The following is a 20,800-nucleotide window of genomic DNA, read 5'->3' as shown; positions in this document are numbered from 1 at the left end:
GTGGGAAATGGAAGAGATGTTATGTGAACTTTTAAAAAGCTGTATATCAATTTCTTTTTTTTTTTTTAATTTTATTTTATTTTTTATTTATTTATGATAGTCACACAGAATGAGAGAGAGAGAGTCAGAGACACAGGCAGAGGGAGAAGCAGGCTCCATGCACCGGGAGGCTGACGTGGGATTCGATCCCGGGTCTCCAGGATCGCGCCCTGGGCCAAAGGCAGGGGCTAAACTGCTGCGCCACCCAGGGATCCCTGTATATCAATTTCTATACAGACAATGTCTTAATCGTATGGAATGACTGAAGAAAATGTTTTGAAACGCACAGAAATTATTATCTGATTGATATAAAAACAATAACATTTTCTGTGTTACAAGAAGTTTGTGAGTTGAATTTCATGCATGTTATGTTACACAGGGCATATTCTGTAATGTTCAAAACCCAGCATGGTTAATAAAAATAATTCCAGGGAAAGAACTAAGAGAAATTTGGTTAAAGATGTAATTTTACTTCACATAAACAGTTTTTTAAATATTTACTTAAGCTAATTATGCTGGCTCAGTACTGTAAGAGATAGGATTGTGCTACATGGTAGGACAGTAATAGTTTCACCTCTGATGGGATAAATCACTTGGCTAATTTGGCAAATAATGTAAACAGTATACAAATTTTATTTACCAAGGCCAATAGGAAGAATTCTTAGAAGTTGGTTGTATTTGGATCAAATGTCACTATAAAAATAAGACAAGATAGGTTCCATAATACATACTGTTATTTTCTAATGTATCCATAATGAAAAACTCCATCGTGCAAAATAATATAAAATATGGATTTTGTATCAAAACTCTGTCAAAAAGTACAGTTCACATCAGAAGCTAATAGCACTGAGGAGTTAAACGATTAATACAAAAACAAATACATATTACAGATATTTCTTTGTTCTTCACTTACCATGATGCAAACGGCAAGGATTTAACCTTTAAGGGTTAAAGAGTTTAATCAATGTCAATGTCTGATCTTCTGAAGGCGATACAGAACAGTCTGTCTAGCGATACCCAACAGAACATCACTTTGTCAAGCCACAGAGCGCCCAAAAGCTTGTCAAGTAAGTTACCAGAAACCTCTTTGTGGTTAGAACCCAGCTCCTTCCTGCTTGACCTATTATTTGATATTTGACCACTTGGTTGCAAGACACTTGCTCTTTCTAGCTGAAATGTCACTGGGGCATCTTGTCAGCTCCCCGACATCTCGGCCTGACATACAATTTTACTTTTGTGTGCTACAAGGCAGAAAATGCAGGGCAATGGCCTTGTTTTAAATTCTGTCAGCATCAAAGATGGGCGTCACTCTTGGGTCCTACCAACAACCAAAACAAAAAAAGGAGCCTCTTTTGAAGGTCAAAACAGCCATTACCTTGAAGTTTTTCAGCTTATACTATTTAGTATTACCTGCTATCCTGGTGTGGGAACTGTCCTTATGAAGTGCCTAACCACACCACAGAAATCCTGCCAGCACAATTGCTCTACTTTCTCATCAAATGCAGACTTGATAAAAGGATGAGCTTTCGATGCCTGCAGGGACCCGATTCAGCAGTTAACTTAACTTGTTCAAATGGGCAAGTGGTATCATGTAGCTTTACAAGGAGCAACCTGACCTTCTCACATTGACCAGGAGTGACATTATTGTGCAGGAGGGAAAGCAGTCACATCATTTCTGTTTTGCACAACCTGCTTAAAGTTTGCAACTAAATGCTTGTCTTCAGCCGAGCTGACAAGAGAGAAGAGGGGGCTCAGTGAACCATGGCAGGGCTGCCATGAAATGACAGGAATCATTGGCATACATTTCAAATAGCTCTTTCAATCCTATTAAAGTATTGCGGCCCTGCTTTAAAATAGACAAGTATGAAACAACTTTGATAGATAGAGACTAAAATGGCTTATTGATTTTTTTAAGTCTGAAGGAAATTACCCAAAATGTGTCATTCTTTAACATTTAAAAATATGTTACATAAAAATGAGCAACTGTGATAATAAATAAAACTTAGAAGGAAAAAAAGTTGGTTATTTCATTATTCAAGGAGACATAGGTACCTGCACACATCAAGATATCACACAATTTTTTAAAAACCCACTGCCACCTGGGCTGAAACAAAATTCAACTGATAAGAAAATCCCCCTTCAAAACAATTTTAATTGTACTGTTAACTCTTCCTGCATTTTTTTTTTTTAATTTCACAAAGTCATTATCCAATCTGCGTTGGTCGTTTGGCATTAGCAGACATTGTCACTGAAGAGGAGTGAGATGACGTCAGAGGATTTAAAAATGTCTCCTTTAAGAAAGTGTAAGTTGTATCCAGTTCAGCTTTCAATGGCAAAAAATCCCCCACACTAACTGTGTCAGCAGGAAGAGCAGCTCTTGAAGGAATGGAGAGATTTGAATGGTCTCGTGATCCTGTCTATGATATAAAGAAGAAAAAACATAGAATTGAAAACTCTGAAACAGAATCTAAAACCCTAAACAGGGAAGGGGGTTGCTAATAATCATTGTAATACAAAATGGGATGGAAATGCCATTTCTAATTTTGCCATAATCTGAATGATAATATATAAATATTATTTTCCAAGAGTGATTGAATCTCTTATGTGTTCCATGTCATCAACTTTTTGAGAGTTTGCCTACACGTGGAAACATTGTATGAAACTTTTATAAAGTTACTGAATCTAAGAGTCAATGTAATCAAGTACCTTTGCCTCTGCTTCCACCAGCAATCTACAGAAATCAATGCTAAGAGTGTTTATTTCATTATGCTATATAATATGTGCTATATAATATGAAAGATCCAACTTCTTAGAAAATGAACTATGGGTATTTATGTTTTTAAAATCTATCAGCCTACTCATGTAATCGACAAATACAGCACAAAGAAAAATAACTCAATTCTAGTGACCTCTAGGAAATAGCACACTGAGATATAAAATGCCAGGGAAATGAACTTTTTTGCCTTTTCCTTTGATAATAATGCCACCACTCTGTTTTAATAATAACTGTTCTACTAAAAGTATTTGGAAATCATGCATCAAATCATGGGGCTGCAACATGAAAACTATTCGCCACATATTTTAAAATCTTACTGGTTTCCAGAAACTACTAGAAGTAAAATCAAAGAAATCCACACCACCATGAAGTACTTGAAAACAGAATTAATATTCTGATGAAGCCTGCAGTAACACTGATAATGAGTAGTTAACATTTGCCATGAATGAAGTCTCTTCGGAAAAGCAGATAGATATTATTTTGTGACATTTATTGATACCAAGTAACAACAGATCAATTGTACATCAGAATTTTCTAGATTCCCAGCAAATAAATGTTCTTTAGATAATAAGTATAGTCATAAGCATCTCCATTAAAAACTGCACTTTATACCACAAACTCTTAAAAAACATCTTTTTGGTAGATTCTCTTACAGTCTTCACAATAAAATAGCATGAACAGGATATAAGGATGACTAGCATATAAGGATCTGCCTTCTTATGTCACATTCTACAAAACCATTTTTACATGTGAAAACAAGAGGGGAGCCATCACTGGCTTTAGGAAAGTATTAGCAATGCGACTGTTGTATATGTTACCACTTTTGTGGATTTTTTTTAACTATAACTAGAGAAAAATCAATGGCTGCATCTAACACCTAGTTCAGCAATTTTCTTTGATCTCTGTTCTTTTGATTTCTTGATACTCCACTGCAAGCCTACAGCTGACGGAAATCATCCCTTTTTATGCTGGAAGTTAAAGAAAAAAAAAAACTACACCTAAAATGACCACTTGAATGACTTAATGAAGGAGAAGGTTTAGTTTACCTGATGGAAGGAAAAGACCTTCCAAAATCAGGTGTGAACTTGATTAGCAATGCTGATAAGATTTCACTTGCAAAACTGAAATACTGGACCTACGCATTTCGGTTCAGAACCTGGACAGAGGCATCTCACTTCATCAGAGGCTGGTTTCCTGCACTTGTACAACTCCCAGAAACACCTTATCTAAATTTTTCTTCCCTGTTTGTCTGAATGGGTAGCATCATTACCTGACTTGATTTTGTTGCTATAAAGACTATAGTGCCATCTACTAACTTCTCCTTCTATCAGACCAGAGGGCGAAGGGAGTGCCAGAAAAGCAAATGATGGTGGGGCCTGATTTTCTTCTTAACAAAAGTTAGTTATAGCTATAGTATTCTTTACTATTGTAAAAGAAAACTGTCAGGCAAGGCTTCAAAAGTTTGTTGTTACATCTTTATATTTCAAGTTCTAGCCTAAGAAAACTATACATGAAAAGAGAGGAATGTGCAAAATTGGACCAAGGAAGGTCATGGAGTCTCTACTTTGTTCTAATGCCTTAGACTAGAGAAACATAACTATGCCACACTGACCAGTCACTCTTGTTGGCAATATTAAAGGTATACAGGATTTACTCAAATCTATATTCTGTTCTTGAAATTTTCTTTCTTATTTTCATGATTCCATCAACCTGGCACATTACAATTAGGAAGATGGTCCTTTAGGGAAGGCCTCTAACTACTCGTTTCTCCTTAATATTCTATGGGTCCTGGCACTCTACAAAGGGGGTCATCTTTTGCCCTTTCTTGTCTTAACTTTTTAATATGTCTATTTTACACAGGTTGACTAAAAGCATCTTTTCATTTAATATCACATTTTTAATTAAATCCTCTTGAAATGGGTTGTTGAGTATTTAAATCAGACTCTCACTTTTTTTGCATGCTACTTTCTGATGTTTTATGTCCTAACCACGGAAAATAACTTCCTAAAAAAGAGATTTTTTTTAAAGATTTGCACCCCCAAAATGTAGGCCCTCTACCAAGTAAACAGATTTACTCTTGTGTAAACGAAAAAACATTTTTTTGTTAGTAGGGTAATTTGCTATACTCTATACACTTATGAAATTAATTTTCTTTTATGAAATGGGAAAAAAACTGATTTTAAGACTTAATAGCTTATAAACAAAGGCAGCAAAAATTGTGGTGAAATCTTGATTTGAGATCGTGATGTTAAAAAAAATAAGTAAATATGAACTCTTCTTCTTGTTACAAATAGTATCCAGAAATATATCATAACACTTTTAATATAACACAGAGAGTAAAAGACAGTTAAATAACTTTTTTATCAGTGACCATTAAAAGTTAATATTCACTACCTGATCTTACATTTTAAATTTGTATAGTCCATGGCCATTCGAATTACTTTTTAAACTGCTGAGGTGTTCTGGTACTCTCACATGTAAATCTAAATTTAAGCAATTTTTCAAAAAGAGATTAGTTACCTGAAATAAAAGCTAGGTGTCATGTGAATCTTTATGGAAGCACTTTTATTTACTCAATAAGCTGTAAATGATTCTATTTGAACTGTTACAGTCCATCAGCTAAATATATATTCACAATACAAAATATGTTAACTACATTTTTGCATTTTAAAATTTTTATGAAATACAGTAATTGGTCATGTCTAATAGTTATTTTTCAAGGCTTTATTACCTTAGTTGTCCAAGAGTATTTTCCCAACAAAAAAAGTAAATAAAGCATTAGTCTAATAATATGAAAATCACTCAATAAATTATCTATAAATGAAAGCCATTTTGCAGACCAAGGCTTCTGAAACAAGGACACCAAACTATTTGTCTCCCATATCGCATATATGATCAAGTTAAGTCTTCTGGAATCTAGTATTCTGAGAAGTGAGGGTGATGTGATTTAGTAAGCCATATAGTACTGCATGGAAATTCTGCAAGGCACATAGGATGGGTATGGGACCAGAGATCCAAAGACTACAGTTTCCCTCCCACTTCTGTTCCAGTCCAGCTGGGCCATCTCCAGCATGGGAACTAACCCATCCACGTATCGTATCCCTTGCCTATAAGATAAGGAGCTATACCCTTTACAACTCCAAAGGTCTACGGATCCACATAAATCCATGTGTGATGGCATATGACATAATGTTAACGCCCAGCTTTTGTGGGTGATATCAGATATCAGTTTCCCAAACACAGTACTTCAGATTTTGAAGGGACATACATAAGAGGAATGCACACTGCACATGGTTCTTTAAAAAGTCACATAGATAACAAGATTAGCCACAGTTTGGATGATGTGGCTTCATTCAACTAAATTCTACAGCAATTTTTTATAACTTTGACCTCCATGATGATGTTTTAAGCTCTGTAAATCACTGACCGCTTAAGTAGCGTGTGCAGCGACACATCAACTGATGAGAGAATCGAAGTGCCCACCAGAGGGCCTTACAATGAGGCTCTATCGCTGCTGCCACTTTATCTGCTAATGTGCTCTTACCACTAGAGTCTCTGTACTCAGTATCATAGAGTCTTCTTCCTCCCAAACAGTTCGAGTTAGTTAACCAAATTCTACCTATTTTCCAGTTCTGTCATGCTGGCATCATAGGATACTGAAGTCTCCACGAAGCTGTCAAATAATCATATAGTTTCCTCATCTGGAATGGTCCATTATATATATATATATATATATATATATATATATATAAGTGAGGGCTCCCGGCACCTTACATATATATATATAGTAAATATATATAATATACATCCACATGAACCTGATAAATATATGTGTGTATATGCATGTTGCTATATGCATTCACATACATACATTATATATATGCACATGTGTATAATATGCATGTGTATAAACATATACATACACCTGCTATCACATCATTAAATATATTCCTTGTAGTTACCAATCCTAACTTTGAGTTAGCAATGCCAAACCTGTAGGAATATTTTACGTCTTCTTTTCCCCATAAGTCATGAAATCTTAGTGCAGACCAGTTTGGCTCTTTAGCTCACTGACATCAAGACATGTGGGGATATGTCCCACACATGTCCCACACATCAAGACATGTGGGGATATGAGTCAGTGGAGCACTGTGGGGATATGTCCCACTGTGGGGATATGTCCCCACTGTGGGGATATGTCCCACATGTCCCACACATCAAGACATGTGGGGATATGAGTCAGTGGAGCACTGTAAAGGAGTTCTCTAGGTAGGGGACAACCTGAGAGGCTTTGGACCTAGAGATTAAGAAGGAAGGGCAACTGTAGAGATAGAAACAAATAGAAAAGAGATAGAAGATATTAATAACATACTTGATTCACGTTACAACAATTTTGTCCTCAAGTAGACATTCAATGTTGGTTCAAGAGCCAGAGCTCTAAAGTTCATGTCTGGTTCAAATCCAGCCTTGACTATTTGGTTAATGTGGCAGATTAACTGGCCTAGCAGACTTGATTCCTGGTACCTCTCTCTAAGCACATCCTTGGCCATGTGGCTGTGCAGCTCTCTGCTTCTCTGTCTAGCCTCCTCTACCATTTCCTCACTGGCACTCTGCAATCCAATCACATGGAACTTGTGAGTCCCATGCTGCCATGCCTCATGCCCGCTTCCCATCTGTGTGCTGTCCTACATGCAGTGAGGGCTCCCGGCACCTTTCAGACTCTGCTCAAGGTTTCCCTCTTTGTGAGGCCTTTCCAGATCCTCATCCCGCACTTCCTTAACTGTAGTGAGCTGTGACACCCAATCACACTTTTACATTCCCTCATGGGCATCTATTTTTCTATTTTTATTATTTGTATGTTCTTATATCTCCTTTATAAAACTCTGAGCACCTGGTGCGATGGAATCGGGACTTTGTATCCCTAGTACTTAGCACAGTATCTGAGGCTAAATGAGATTTCTGATGAATAGACTACTTGTGTGGTATTGGTCTCCTATTGCTATTTAGTTATTTCATGTATATACAGATTATGTCACAATTAAAGTAGCACAGGGATATGGGTTTTAAAGTTGGAAAGACCTTGGGTTCCAAATTTGATCCCGCCATGTATTAAATGTGTGACGTTTGACACGTTACTGAGCCTGTGTCAGTCTGCATCCTTACCTGTGAAGTAGGAAGAATATTCCTCCTAGGGTTGTTATGAGGATTAAATGAAATAATTGACACAAAAAGGCACAGCATTCAGTAGCTCCTCTTCTTCACATCTCCTTCGACTCTTCTCAGATGATAATAAGTTCTAAATTTATAATTATACCTAACATGTATTGAGCACATACATCAGGTACTGTGCTAGGTTTAGCTTTATAGGCATTACCTTGATTCTCACAAAAACTCAGAGAAAGTAGTACTGTTACCCTCATTTTACAGCTGAAGAAGTAAGCCTCAGAGACAATAAACTGCTCCATGTTGCACAGCCTGGAACATGGTAGAAAAAGATGTGACTTTTGATCCATCTGATACTTTTCCCCTAATGCTTGACCACTACCTTATTGGACTGCCCAAAGAAGACAGCCTCTGGTTTATTTTATAATCAGAACTGTTTCATAAACACAGTAATGGCTCAACAAATCTCTGTGAAGCTGGGAAATAAAAATACATAGACTGTACTTGGGGCTAAAAATAAATGTTTATATTTTGATAACATATTTTATTGTAGTCCCACATTTGAATATCCATAATACTGGAGTAAATAAATAGATTTTATAGCATTTACATAAAAGCTCTAGCCTTTCACCAAAGGAGCATATACATTGTTATATTCAGAGATAAAATTCAGCACTGAAGTTTTAAATTACACTAGAACATTTAAACTTTAATTTTAAATTACTTTAAAGATGTCTTGTGCCTGACAAGATAACAATTCCCATTTTCTTCTCTCAGGTGTTTAGATTTCCTGACATGGCTGAGGTTGGGAAAAGAGTTGAAGAATTTTCCTGGAGAGCTTTTGTTCTTTCTTTTCCTACTTTCCTCTACAACCCTGTGCTCCCAGTCCTGCCCTGGCAATGTGGATACACTTGATGGTAAGAATGCCAGAAATGGCCAGAAAATGCAAAGGTAGCAATTTTTTCCTCTGTATCTTAGAAAAATGTAGTTGCAAAAAATTCAGAGGGAACTTTAAATATAAATATATTCACACACCCAAGTACATACAAAGGTACAAAAACTTAGGCATACTCTAGAAAAAATGCCACTGAAAAACTGAAACGACAAGCTGATAAAAGCAGTGCAATGCACATATGGCCATAAGAGTGACCTTCTTAATTTACAACAGAGTCGTGCAACTAAAGAGAAAGGAGAACCTAGGCACCTGAGTGGCTTAGTTGGTTAAGTGTCTGCCTTCACTGATGAATCATGATCTCAGGGTCCTAGGACTGAGTCCTGCATCAGGCTCCCTGCTCAGCTAGGGGTCTGCTTCTCCCTCTATCCTTTCCCCCTGCTCGTGCTCATGTTTTCTCTATCTCTCTTTCTCTCTCTCTCTCAGTCTCTCTTTCTCGTGTGTGCACTCTCTCTCAAAAAATAAGTAAAATAAGATAAAATAAAATGAAAAAAGAAAAAGGAGAACCTAATTAGAAAGCAGGCTAAGGATAGTCTAGTATTAAGATTGGGTTCAGCTGTAACAAAAACTCAAAATGTCAGTAGCCTGAATAAGACAGTTTATTTCTCTCTGATAGAACTGTTTGCAGCTATCAGGAATCCGAACAAAAACTAAAAAGAATCTAAATGGCTTCTATCTTGGGCTCCATAGCTTCCTGTGTGCCTTCCACCTCAGGGCCCAAAATAATTGCTTAAGTTCCAGCCATCATGTCTGCATTGTAGTCAGAAGAGAGGAGGACAAAAACAAGGAGGAGGCACCAGTTACATTTAAGGACAGTTCCTAAAATCACAACACTTTCACTTACATCCCATTGGTCAGACCTTGGCTTAAATGTCTAATTAAACTTCAGAATGTCAGAAATGTAACTCCCCCCTCCTCTGTGGCCCAGATAATATTCAGAGTTTCTATTACTAAAAAACAAAGAGAAAACAGATATCAGGAAACCACTGGCGGCCTCCGCCTCCTATATAAATTGGCCTTTTGGTTGGAAAGGTAAGAATACAATAAACAACATATGAACAAGTGCTAAACCCCACTCATAATATAAAAAACACAACACAAGGGGTGCCTGGGTGGCTCCATCAGTTGAGAGTCCGACTCTTGATTTCGGCCCAGGTCATGATCTCAGGGTCCTGAGATCAAGCCTCAGGTGAGCTCCACACTCAGAGCAGAGTCTGCTAGAGATTCTCTCCTCTCTCTCTGCTCCTTCACCCAGCTGGTGGGGGCCCTGGCGCATGCTCATTCTTTTTCTGTCTCACTCTCTCTCTTGCTCTCAAATAAATAAATAAAATCATTTTTAAGAAGAGAGAGATGCAACACAAAACATGCCAATGAAGACTACCCCTTTAACCTATAAGATAGGCAAAAATTTAGATGTCTTATGATGCCCATTGCTGAGAGACTAGCTCAGACCATGCAGGTAGAGATGCAAGCTGGTGCAACCTATGTGGAAGACAGAATTTTAAATGTACCTGACCACTGATCCAGCAATTCCACTGCTAGGTATTTCTTCTCTGGCTACACTCGCAAAAGTTCACCAACGTGGGCAGACAGATGTGTTCATTGAAGTTTTTTTGTTATGTTTTGTTTTTATACAGAAAACCAGTATTTAAATAAAACTAAAGGATCCATCAACAGAGTGCTATTCAAGTGAAGTATGACACAGCCATAGAATACAACCATTAAAAAAAATCAAGGTGTTGAATATGTAAATACTAATATATATAAATATGTCTAAATGAAAAAAGAAGATTCAAAATTATATGTGTGTATATAGAGAAAACCTACTTGTATTTTAAAAATAAACAGAAGGTACAGGCATACAAATACCTACCTTACTTTCTGAAAAAGGAATCACAAGAAAGTGTTCATTATCATTGGAGTATGGATGAGGGGTAAAAAAGCTTTCAAAGTTCAAAATTTTCTTTCCATGGCTTTTATCTTTAAAACTATTTGAACCATGAAGAAAGGCTATGTATGAAACTGGCAGTTTACAAAAGTAAATGGGAAAAAAATGGTAACCCCCAATAGTCATCAAAAATGGAAAGTAAAAAGTATTTATTTGTCACCAATCAAAAATGAATTTCAAAAAATTATGATACTAAATGTAAGGGAAGGCATTATGAAACAGGCATTTATAAGTTGGTAGTGATTGTCTAAATTGATAGAACCACTTGGACTATAATTTGGAAGCCCCCTTAAATGGATAATACCATTTGATCTGACAATTCTATTTTGAGTAGGTTCCTTATATCAATACTAACAGATGAAAGTTGGAAATAATCCCATATTCAACAACAGAAGTATCTTTTAGCAAGCTATAGCCACTTGATGGAATATTATACAACTATAAATTTATAGTTATGAACTTACAGACAAATGCTTAGGTATGAGCCGGAGTCAGAAAACTTTTTCTATAAAGGGTCAAATAATATTTTATGCTTTGCAGGCCATGTATTCTCTGTTGCAACTACTAAATTCTGCCACTGTCACCCAAAAGCAGCCATAGATGATATGCAAATGAATTAGTATCCCATGTTCCAATAAAACTTTATTCATGAGCACTGAAATTTGGATTTCACATAATTTTCACATCGTGAAATGTTGTTCTTTTTTTTCCCGACCATTTAAAAATATAAAAACCATTTCTAGCTTGCAGGCTATACAGAAACAGGTGGTAGGTGGATTTGGCTGACAGGCTTCAAACTTTGCCAACCCCTGAGCTAGACCATATATGTGAAAAGGTAACACACAAAATCACATATGATAGCTTGTTTTGAGTTACTGGAATTGTTGGCATTTTTCCCCAAAACTTCTGTATTTTCCAAATTACCTAAAATAAGCATGCCTTACTTTTATAACCAAAACTATTTATTAAAAAAGACTAATTTTATGTGTACTGAAACCCATATTTAAGTACAGTTATAATTCTGAAATGTGCAGTCAAAATGAAAATGTAATTGGTTAAAGGCCTCAGAGGGTAAGTCTTTAACCAAGCGTTTTGCAAATTTTGAAAAGGTCTAAATTTAGCTGAGGACACTTTCCTATTTCACCATCCTCCGTATCTAACCCATAGCCACAATCTGACACTGAACAAACACAAATAATTATATAGAGTAACCTGTCCCTCTACTCTGCACCAAAGCAACTCCTTATGTAGAGTGGCTACTTACAACTTGCATGCCTTCATTTTATTCCAAATAGCACTTCTAGCTGCCAAATTACAACTTCTGTGGTCAAAATATACACATGTCACACTCTATCTGGGAACCATTAGGCAGAAGTGTTCTGACCACTTTTTCATTACTGAAGAATTTCCTCTTAAACTTATACACCTTTTTTATTCAATGTCAAAAATTTAATAATAATCTGAGAGCTATAAATTCAGACCTTTTGCAGTATGTTTTTCACTGGGTGGAATCATGACCATGCGCTCAGGTAAACAGAAGAAGAATCATCTAAAATTTAAAGTTGTTTCAAAGAGATAGATGACTTTCCTCAATCTTACTAACATATCTGTCAATCACATACCTCAACAAAATTAGCAATAAACTCACACTTTAAAATTTGAAACTCATTTTTCCCATTCCCCCCGCCCAACTGCTGTTTTAAAAGTCATGCCCCTCATTATACCACATCACACCTAAAATTTCTAGCAATTCTTCATAAGAATGCAACAAATGGTCTTTATTCCCTCCAACCAGCACCACGGCCTTTCTGGAGTGGAGTGGAGTTAAAAGAACACGGTTTCTCTATTTCCCAGTGAGAGGGAAGCACTTCAAATGTAAGACAAGTCATGTGATCTGGGGTTCACATCTGTGGAGTGCCTGCAAATCACAGCAAGCACTGGGGAGTATGTTCCAAAACAAATCACTTAGCTGGCAATGACATTTCCTTTACATGATAGGCAGGAATGTTATTTCTGATAGAAGCAGGCCATTTCCAGCAGTCTCAGACCAAACCCATATCTCTAGGGAGAACATCCTATAGAACTGTGAGAATAATACAGCAACCACAGAATTCCAAAATAATATACCTACAGATTACATTTCAGGAATCCATTCCCTACATTATCAATTCCATATGAAAGATTTTCCCCATGCTTGCATAATGCATAAAACATATCTAAACCCACTTCCACTATTAGTATTCTAAATCAGCTCTATTAATCAATTCTTTCAATAAATATCTATTGAGTACCTACAAGGTGCCAGATACTGTTCTAGGTACTGGGATAGAGCAGTGAATTACACACATAAAAACTGTCCTCAAGGAAGTTCATGCTGTCCTTAACTAATCTGACTCTGGAGCCAGTTCTCCTTAAATAATAATTTGCTGAAATACAATATAACCACACAAGTGCTATTTTTTGTAGTGCTAAGTTTTGATGGACAGGGCCCTGGGAGTTTATCAGCCTCATTGTTCTGTGGATATGATTGAGGTTCCAGTAATGAGTTACGTTTCCCTTGTTCTTGCCTGATCTGCTTACCCAAGACCTCAAATGCCCCTGCAGAGACTTTGTCAGGAGTTGTTGGGTGTCTGCAATACCTCCCCCAGCTCCTGCCTCCATCCAGTGCATCAGCCAGCTCACTGTGCCATATGGGTGACGTCTCTACACAGAATTGGCCATATGCCCACCCACCCCCGTCACCCAAAAACTATGGCAATTCTGATGAACCCAGAGTCCCACCATGTCTATCATCAAACATTTCTTTCAGTTTCCACCTATATGGCCTTTTTCTAAGAGTCCCGATACCGATCCCTAGCCCTGCACGGAGGAGAAACTCTAGATGGTGGTTCTTTCTATTTCCCATCTCCTCCTCTGGGCACCTCTCCACAAAACCTCCACTCTTCTTTTACTTATTACCAAAACCCTCCTTCAAATGAACTTCTTCAGAGCCTACACACCAGTTTTTCAAAAAAGCCTAGCCTCATTTGAAATGCAGTTCAAGCTCAAGGTAGGATGTCCACAAGATGATGACTGGGACTTAGGCTTCCAAGCTGTTTACCAAAATTTTTTCTTTAGTTATTTCATAAAGTGTCTCTTCATGTTCTCTAATGTAAATGCATTTTAATATTTGTATACAAGTTATCTCTTCGATCTTCTATTTCCTACTTCATCTCTTCTTTATTGTCTATTTACTTATTCGAGAGTATTCAAATCTGCTATCGGAGACCAGAAAAATTATATAGGTAAAACTCAAAATAAGTGTTAAGCCTAAAGGATGAATCAGCCAGCAATCTGTGAGACACAGGCACAATCCACATGTGGAGAACGTCATAAGTTTGAGCCCTAAAAGACAGGTTACTTGTAGATCAATGGGGGCAGAAAGACCACATCCTGAGGTAGAGATATGCCACCTCCAGGCTCACGTCATTCTTAATTTGACCCAGGAGGTGTAGACAAAACCCAAAGCTGTTCAGCAGCCAAGGTGGCAAGCTGTAGCTAGTAGCTGTACAGATTTGTCCCCCCTGCCTCTCTCCTGGAAGGCAGCTCTCTGTCAAACCTTCACCCTGGTCCTCACAACCTCACAGAGAGTAGAAGAGGCTGATGCAGCCGAGAGACACAGGTCATAAGACGCTGCTGCTTGACCAGAGTCAGCGACTATGGTCCTTCCCCTGCTGGCTCCCTACCACATGGCCTCTGCTTCTCCCAGTGTGTCTTAAATTGATCTGAGAAGCTGTGTATTTGAGTACCTTCACGTGCTCTGTGAAACCTTCTGTTCTGTGACCTTTGGGGTAACTGGCCTCTTTGCGTACTTGGAGGCGACCATGGCTTCAGGGTCAATCAGCACGCTGCCGTGAAGTGCGCCCTGCTTTCTCCTGTCCAAGGACTGCTTGGCATGCTGCTCCTCTTTAAAGGATGCTTCATCAGGTTTTTACTGCTCTTCACGACTTGCCTTGGGGATAGCCTTGCCCCCGACTCCCCCTGCCACCTGTTACCTCATATTTGGGTTGAAAGGCCCTGCTCTGTGTCATCACAACACAGTCTCACAATCTGCTGTCTGCTCAGACCCATGCAGCTCAACACACTGGCTGCTAGCCACATGTAGTTGCTTCAGTTTTAATTCATTACATTTTAGTGCAACACAAAATTCAATTAAAAATGAAAGTTGAGTTCCTCAGTCATGCTAGCCACACTCCAGGGACTCCATGGCCACATTTCCTTTATGAGGAGCTGGAATAGATGGTGCTGGCTTCCGCTGGGTGCTCCTCCAAGGAAGGCACGGGCTACTTTGCTTGTTTTCCTATCACCAGTGGCTTCACTGGTGACTGGCACCTAACAGGTGCCCCAGATGTTCACCTGTTGTCAAACAAATGGACTTCCTCTAATCTGTGCTCCAGGGAAAGCCAACACAAAGGGCATGCTTTGATATTAAACTTTTCTCTTTCCGAAAATATTAATTCACAAAGTTTTGTTTTCTTTAATTCTGACTTCCTTCTGGAGTGTCTAACGTGTCAGGGGGGACCTCACTGTTCCTCTCTAGGCTGATCTTTCTTGACCTTCTCAAGAGTTGTCACTGTGACATTTTATGCTAGGGCACCCTGAAAGAGAGGGAAAGAAGTCCGTCGAAAAAGGCAAGAGAAAAGTTATTTTGCCAACTGTCCATTCTCGAGACCACCAGGCAGGAATCCTGGCTCCCTTATGCTCGATTCTGTATATCAGAGAAAAAGGCATTCTTACCCTACAGCTTTTAATTTTTAATTTTCATACTCTCTTGGGAAAAAGATCCTATGATATGCCAAATTTGGAGGCAGTCTAATTGTTTGATGTGAACTTTCAAAGTTTCCTTTGAGTTGAGTGTCTGTCTGGTTGGGCAGAAAAGGGGAAAAGAGGGAATTTACATTCACTTTGCTAAACATTAGCATCTTTTGTTCAATAATTTGAATGCAGGATGGTGTGGGGGCAAACAGCTTAGTGAACAAGAGTTGACACAGACAGTGTAAAATCTTTTAAGGTGCTTGGATTCAATGAGGGAGAAAGTGAGACGGAGGCGTATCCCAGCTTCCTAACTGTGCTCCAGTCTGCAGGAACTTTGTGACAGGTCCCTGTCTCTCAGCTACACTTGACTGGCTTTTGCTGACATTCAGCTGTCAGACAGCAACCCTTTACCAGGCCCCTAACATGCTCCACAGCTTCACCCAATTAACTCGCTCTCACTTGACACGGCAGCAAAAAGCTTCATAATAGGTGGTCAAGGTGCATGGTGTCTGCCTGCCCTCGAAGTGCTCACACACAGCAAGACGTTGAACTACTTTTCTTCTTGCCTGTGTGCTCACAACTAGTGTGACTACAATTTAGTCATTCCATGTATTGAATTGGACAGGAATATAGGAAATATTAGAGTGATGCATTAAGCTGCTCAAAAGCAGACTTCTGGATGACTAAAGTTCAATTTCAAATCACTTCCTTAGGCCCTTCTGAGAGAAAGATTTGATTTTTAGATTACCAGAAGTTAACATCAACTAGCAATCAATTTATAGCTATTTTTCCCACTATATCATTAATAACAGCATTCTATAAAGATAACGTGCTGTAGGAAAATGGGATTTGACAAGTGAGGGCAGAAAAGTCTAGGCACGATTCAAGAGTCTGGAGTTCAGCCTTTACTCATAAACATGCACTTTTCAGATGAATTCTACAATAATCTTTCTGTAAATTTTGGTCACGCTAGCCTTTCTGATGAAATAGATTGTATTTGAAATTATGTTTGGCAAAGAAATCAAAATTTTTATACTTATTTTGAAAACTTATCTAAATAATTTACACATTTTCTCTCATCTCCCACTCTGTTCCGACCGAAGCATATAATCCATTTTCATTTATTGGCACTCTGAAAATGTGAAAATTACAGGGGAAAAAAGTTACATAAAGAAAAGGAAAAGTGATATAAACTGTACTGCCTTTGTAAACCTTGTAAACCTTTACACTTGTAAGGCTTGGTGATGAAGATGGCACTGAAAACTTACTTTTTGATAGGACTTTTCATTATTGACACCCAAAAGCAGCTCTTCATAGCTATTTTTTTTTTGAAAGAGTTATTTGCTTATTTTAGAGAGGGGGATGTAGGGCCAGAGGAAGAGAAGCAGTCTTCCTGCTCCCTGAGTATGGAGCCCAACATAGGGCTTGATCTCATGACCTTGAGATCATGACTTATGCCAAAACCAAGAGTCAGACACTCAATCGATTGACAGGGCCACCCAGGTGTCCCTCTTAGAGCTATTATTAAGATAGAGTTATGATTTCAATTCTATCCTATCAATAATCAAAGGTAATCCTATCAATAATCAAAGGTAAAAATCTAATTACAGGAACAGGGGGTTCTAGCGTCCACCACCATGAACCAATCCTGGTGGTGAGTTACCATTACCCTACACACACCAGGCAAAGCAGAATTTAACCATACCTTGCTATTCCATGTGAGTCTGGGAAGACCCTCTGAGCTCTGGAAGTCAGGTCTCCAAGTAGCAAGTGCCTCTGTGACATGTCTTTAAATTAAACAAAATCTTTCTCTACATATAATGTGTATTTGTGTTTTGAACACTGCTCACTTCTTACCAGAAGCTCAAGGCAAGAATAGATCTTAACTGAATTGCTGAGCAATTAGGAAGCCACCCTGCATCCACTTGATTCATTAAGTCCTGTCAACTTTTCCCTGTTTATCTCCAATGTCATGTTCCTCTACCCCATTACGGCCCTCACTCCTCACTGGCACCTCTTTAATATGACCTACCACAATGCATTGTAAGTATTCATGCAGATGACCTGCCTTCTCACAGAAGTCATCGGATCCCTGGGAGAAAGTCCCTAATCTCATCCTGGTAAGGATGTAATACGGTATCATGCTTAAGACTGAGGACTTGGGTTCACACTACCTAGGTTCAAATCTTGGGACTCTACATTTGATCATTTCTTCATCTGAAAGGAGGAGATAATAGCCTCCCTTAGGTAAGGATAATGAGAATTAAATGAGTTAATATATATAAAGTGCTCAGTATAGTGGGTGGCACATAGTAAGCATTCAATAAATACTGGCTGTTACTATTATTCTTATTATTACATCATTAGCACTTGGCAAAGCATGTAGCATATAACAGGTTCTCAGTAAATACTTGATAAAAGAATAATTAGTTACTTCTTTGATTATTGCTTCATTTCAAGATGATGTAAAAAAATAAAATTTTTCATGAAGAATCTTAGTCATGGACTTAAAAGTTTGAGTTTGGGGGGAATCCCTGGGTGACTCAGTGGTTTAGCAACGCCTTCAGCCAGCCTAGGGCATGATCCTGGAGTCCCGGGATTGAGTCCCACATCAGGCTTCCTGCATGGAGCCTGCTTCTCCCTCTGCCTGTGTCTCTGTCTCTGTCTCTCTCTCTCATGAATAAATAAATAAAAATCTTTTTAAAAAAGCTTGAGTTTGGATGGTACCATTTTACAGAAATAAATAAGAACTGAAAATACATGATTATTAAAAGTCAGTATATTGGGGAAGTTTCTGAGATATTTTTTTCTGAGCAGATAACAGAATCAGCAGGAAGAAAAAACATTAGGTTCTTTCTCATTCCACATAGGCATTTTTTAAATGTCCACTCTTATTTTAAGGATTTGATGCCTTGCTTATCTAATTTGAGGGCCATATCATTATTTACAGAATTTTTAGAAAATGTGAATAAGTGGTTTATTTAAAATGAAGATTCTACTTGAATATCATTTAAAAATGTTTTTAATTCCTTTTTCCCCCTGAAAATAGCTTTCCATTTTTCAATCCCAAAGCTATTTTGAACTTCTTAACCAGACCAGGAATTTGGGTTGATAAAATATGAGAAGTACTTCCTAGGCTGAAATGAACCCAAAATGACAGGCCATGTTTTGTCAATATGCTGTATGGCCTTTAAATAAAGACACATCAGAAAACAGAATTATCCTCTGGGAAAAAAAAATTACTAGTATTTGGAGTATAAACAGAAATTAAAATTTTTGTTTTGGTTTGGTTTTAGAGGGAGGGGAAAGGGCAGGAGAGGGAGAGAGTCTTAAGCAGGTTCCATGCCCAGTGCAGAGCCTGATGCAGGGCTCGATCTCATGACCCCAAGATTATGACCTGAGCAGAAATCAAGATTCAGATACTTAACCAACTGAGCCACCCAGGTGCCCTGTTTATTTATGTTTTTTGTTTTTAATTTAAAATTTAGTTTGTTTATACCTACCCTAAATAATGAATGCTTTTTGTAAAATTATACCCCATGTTAAACTTACAAACTGTATTAGTTTCCTATGGCTGCCACAACAAATTACTGCAAGCTGGGTGGCTGAAAACAACAGAAATCTATTCTCTAACAGCTCTTAGAGGCTAGAAGGCCAAAATCAGGGTGTCAGCTAAGCCACACTTCCTCTGAAGACTCAGCAAGAATTCCACCTTGGCTCTTTTAGTTTCTGGTGGTTGCTGGCAATGCTTGGCATTCCTGGTTTTCAGCTGTGTCATCCCAATTGCTACCTCCATCCTCACTGGCTCTCTCCCCTCTCCATCTCTCTGTATATTTGTGTATCTCCTCTTATAAGGATATCGGTCACTGGATTTAGGGCCCACTTTAATCCAGTATGAACCCACCTTAATTTAACTGATTATATCTGCAAACACTCAATTTCTGAATAAGGTCCCATTCTGAGGTTCTCAGTAAACATGAATTTTCTAGAGAACACTATTCAACCTACTATATCAACTATTAACAACATAAAAAGAAATGAGTCAGAGTTATTATTCTTATAATTTTGGACTCAGGGTGCCTATATAATTCTACTTCAGACTGCTTTAAATGATAGCTTAAATATTAGCTCAGCAAAACCTTGTGGACATCCTAAGCCCAATTAACTTTAATTTTCATGAGCAGCATTTCTGGTGAAGCTACATATTCAATCTTCAGATGTTACTTAGCAAATGGAACAAAAAAAATTTTTTTGCATATAGTAACATCTTAAAGAGAACTAGCTTTCCCCCCCTTCGTTTCTAATTGCTGAATATTTTACTTTTATTATAAAACAAATATCAATGGAGTGTTTTTAAAATGTGTTAAATTATGTTATGCTAAACATAAACTTACAACCAAAAAATACACAAACACCCTCTGAAAGAAATTTTTAATGTCTATGAATGTTATGGCCTCAGAATTTCTATAATACATGTGCAGTGATAATTTTCTAATAAATACATGCAGAAATGGTATAACAATAGCCATACACACTGCTTATTGTTCCATTATCCAAATTCACATTATTTCAATTTGTTATCTCTCTCAAATTCCGAAGTAGCTTAATTTGTTAGGATCGCATTTTTTACTTTTTAAATGGACATAATTTTATTATAAGTGGGTATTATTTATGAAAAAAGTGAGGCAGATTAAAATGTTAACTTTACAACCTAAGAAATGAAACCCTGTATTCAAAAAAAGTGTTAAAATACAAAAGAATTATTTCCCCCTGCTATCAATAGGTCAGGCATTTAACAACAGACCTTGAAACCTAACTGAAGAACATGTTTCCAGGCAAAGCTACCAAAATGCCAATCAGAAGGCGCTTTAAGGCTAACTATGAACTCTGCACCCAGAAGAAGGAGAGTGACTTAGGGGCCTCCACAGTTCCTTTTGACTTTGAGAACAAGTAACACTTATAAACCTATGCTCAAATGATTAGGACATAGTAGAAACAGCATTAATAATAAGCAGGAGCTTTACACATATCCTTTCTTTAATCTTCATGCAAGCCTAGAGACAGGAGCTATCGTTATCCTCCTTTTTTCAAATGAGGCAACTGAAGCCTTCTGGAAGAGGCCATTCAT

General features: G+C 37.7%; 1 protein-coding gene across 18 annotated transcripts in view; it reads right to left on the bottom strand.

Annotated features, from left to right (window-relative positions):
- The window catches only part of CCDC171 (coiled-coil domain containing 171), a 467,902-nt gene that overhangs the window by 161,766 nt on the left and 285,336 nt on the right, over positions 1-20,800 (bottom strand). For 11 of the 18 annotated variants that reach the window (XM_072841423.1, XM_072841429.1, XM_072841422.1 and 8 more), the window contains one exon: positions 756-2,456. The exons of 5 other annotated variants lie outside the window; for them this stretch is intronic. In XM_072841423.1, coding sequence (XP_072697524.1) covers positions 2,244-2,456 — 213 coding nt within the window. In that variant the 3' untranslated portion in view covers positions 756-2,243. Of the gene's footprint in view, positions 1-755; positions 2,457-8,242; positions 8,291-20,800 lie in introns of those variants that run through there. 2 more of the 18 variants (XM_072841432.1, XM_072841433.1) reach the window with 2 other exon arrangements.

This window comes from Canis lupus, chromosome 10, assembly GCF_048164855.1.
Source record: "Canis lupus baileyi chromosome 10, mCanLup2.hap1, whole genome shotgun sequence".
NCBI classification, from domain to species: domain Eukaryota; kingdom Metazoa; phylum Chordata; class Mammalia; order Carnivora; family Canidae; genus Canis; species Canis lupus.
Note: the sequence above shows the minus strand (reverse complement) of the source record. Positions and strands in the feature narration are given on the sequence as shown.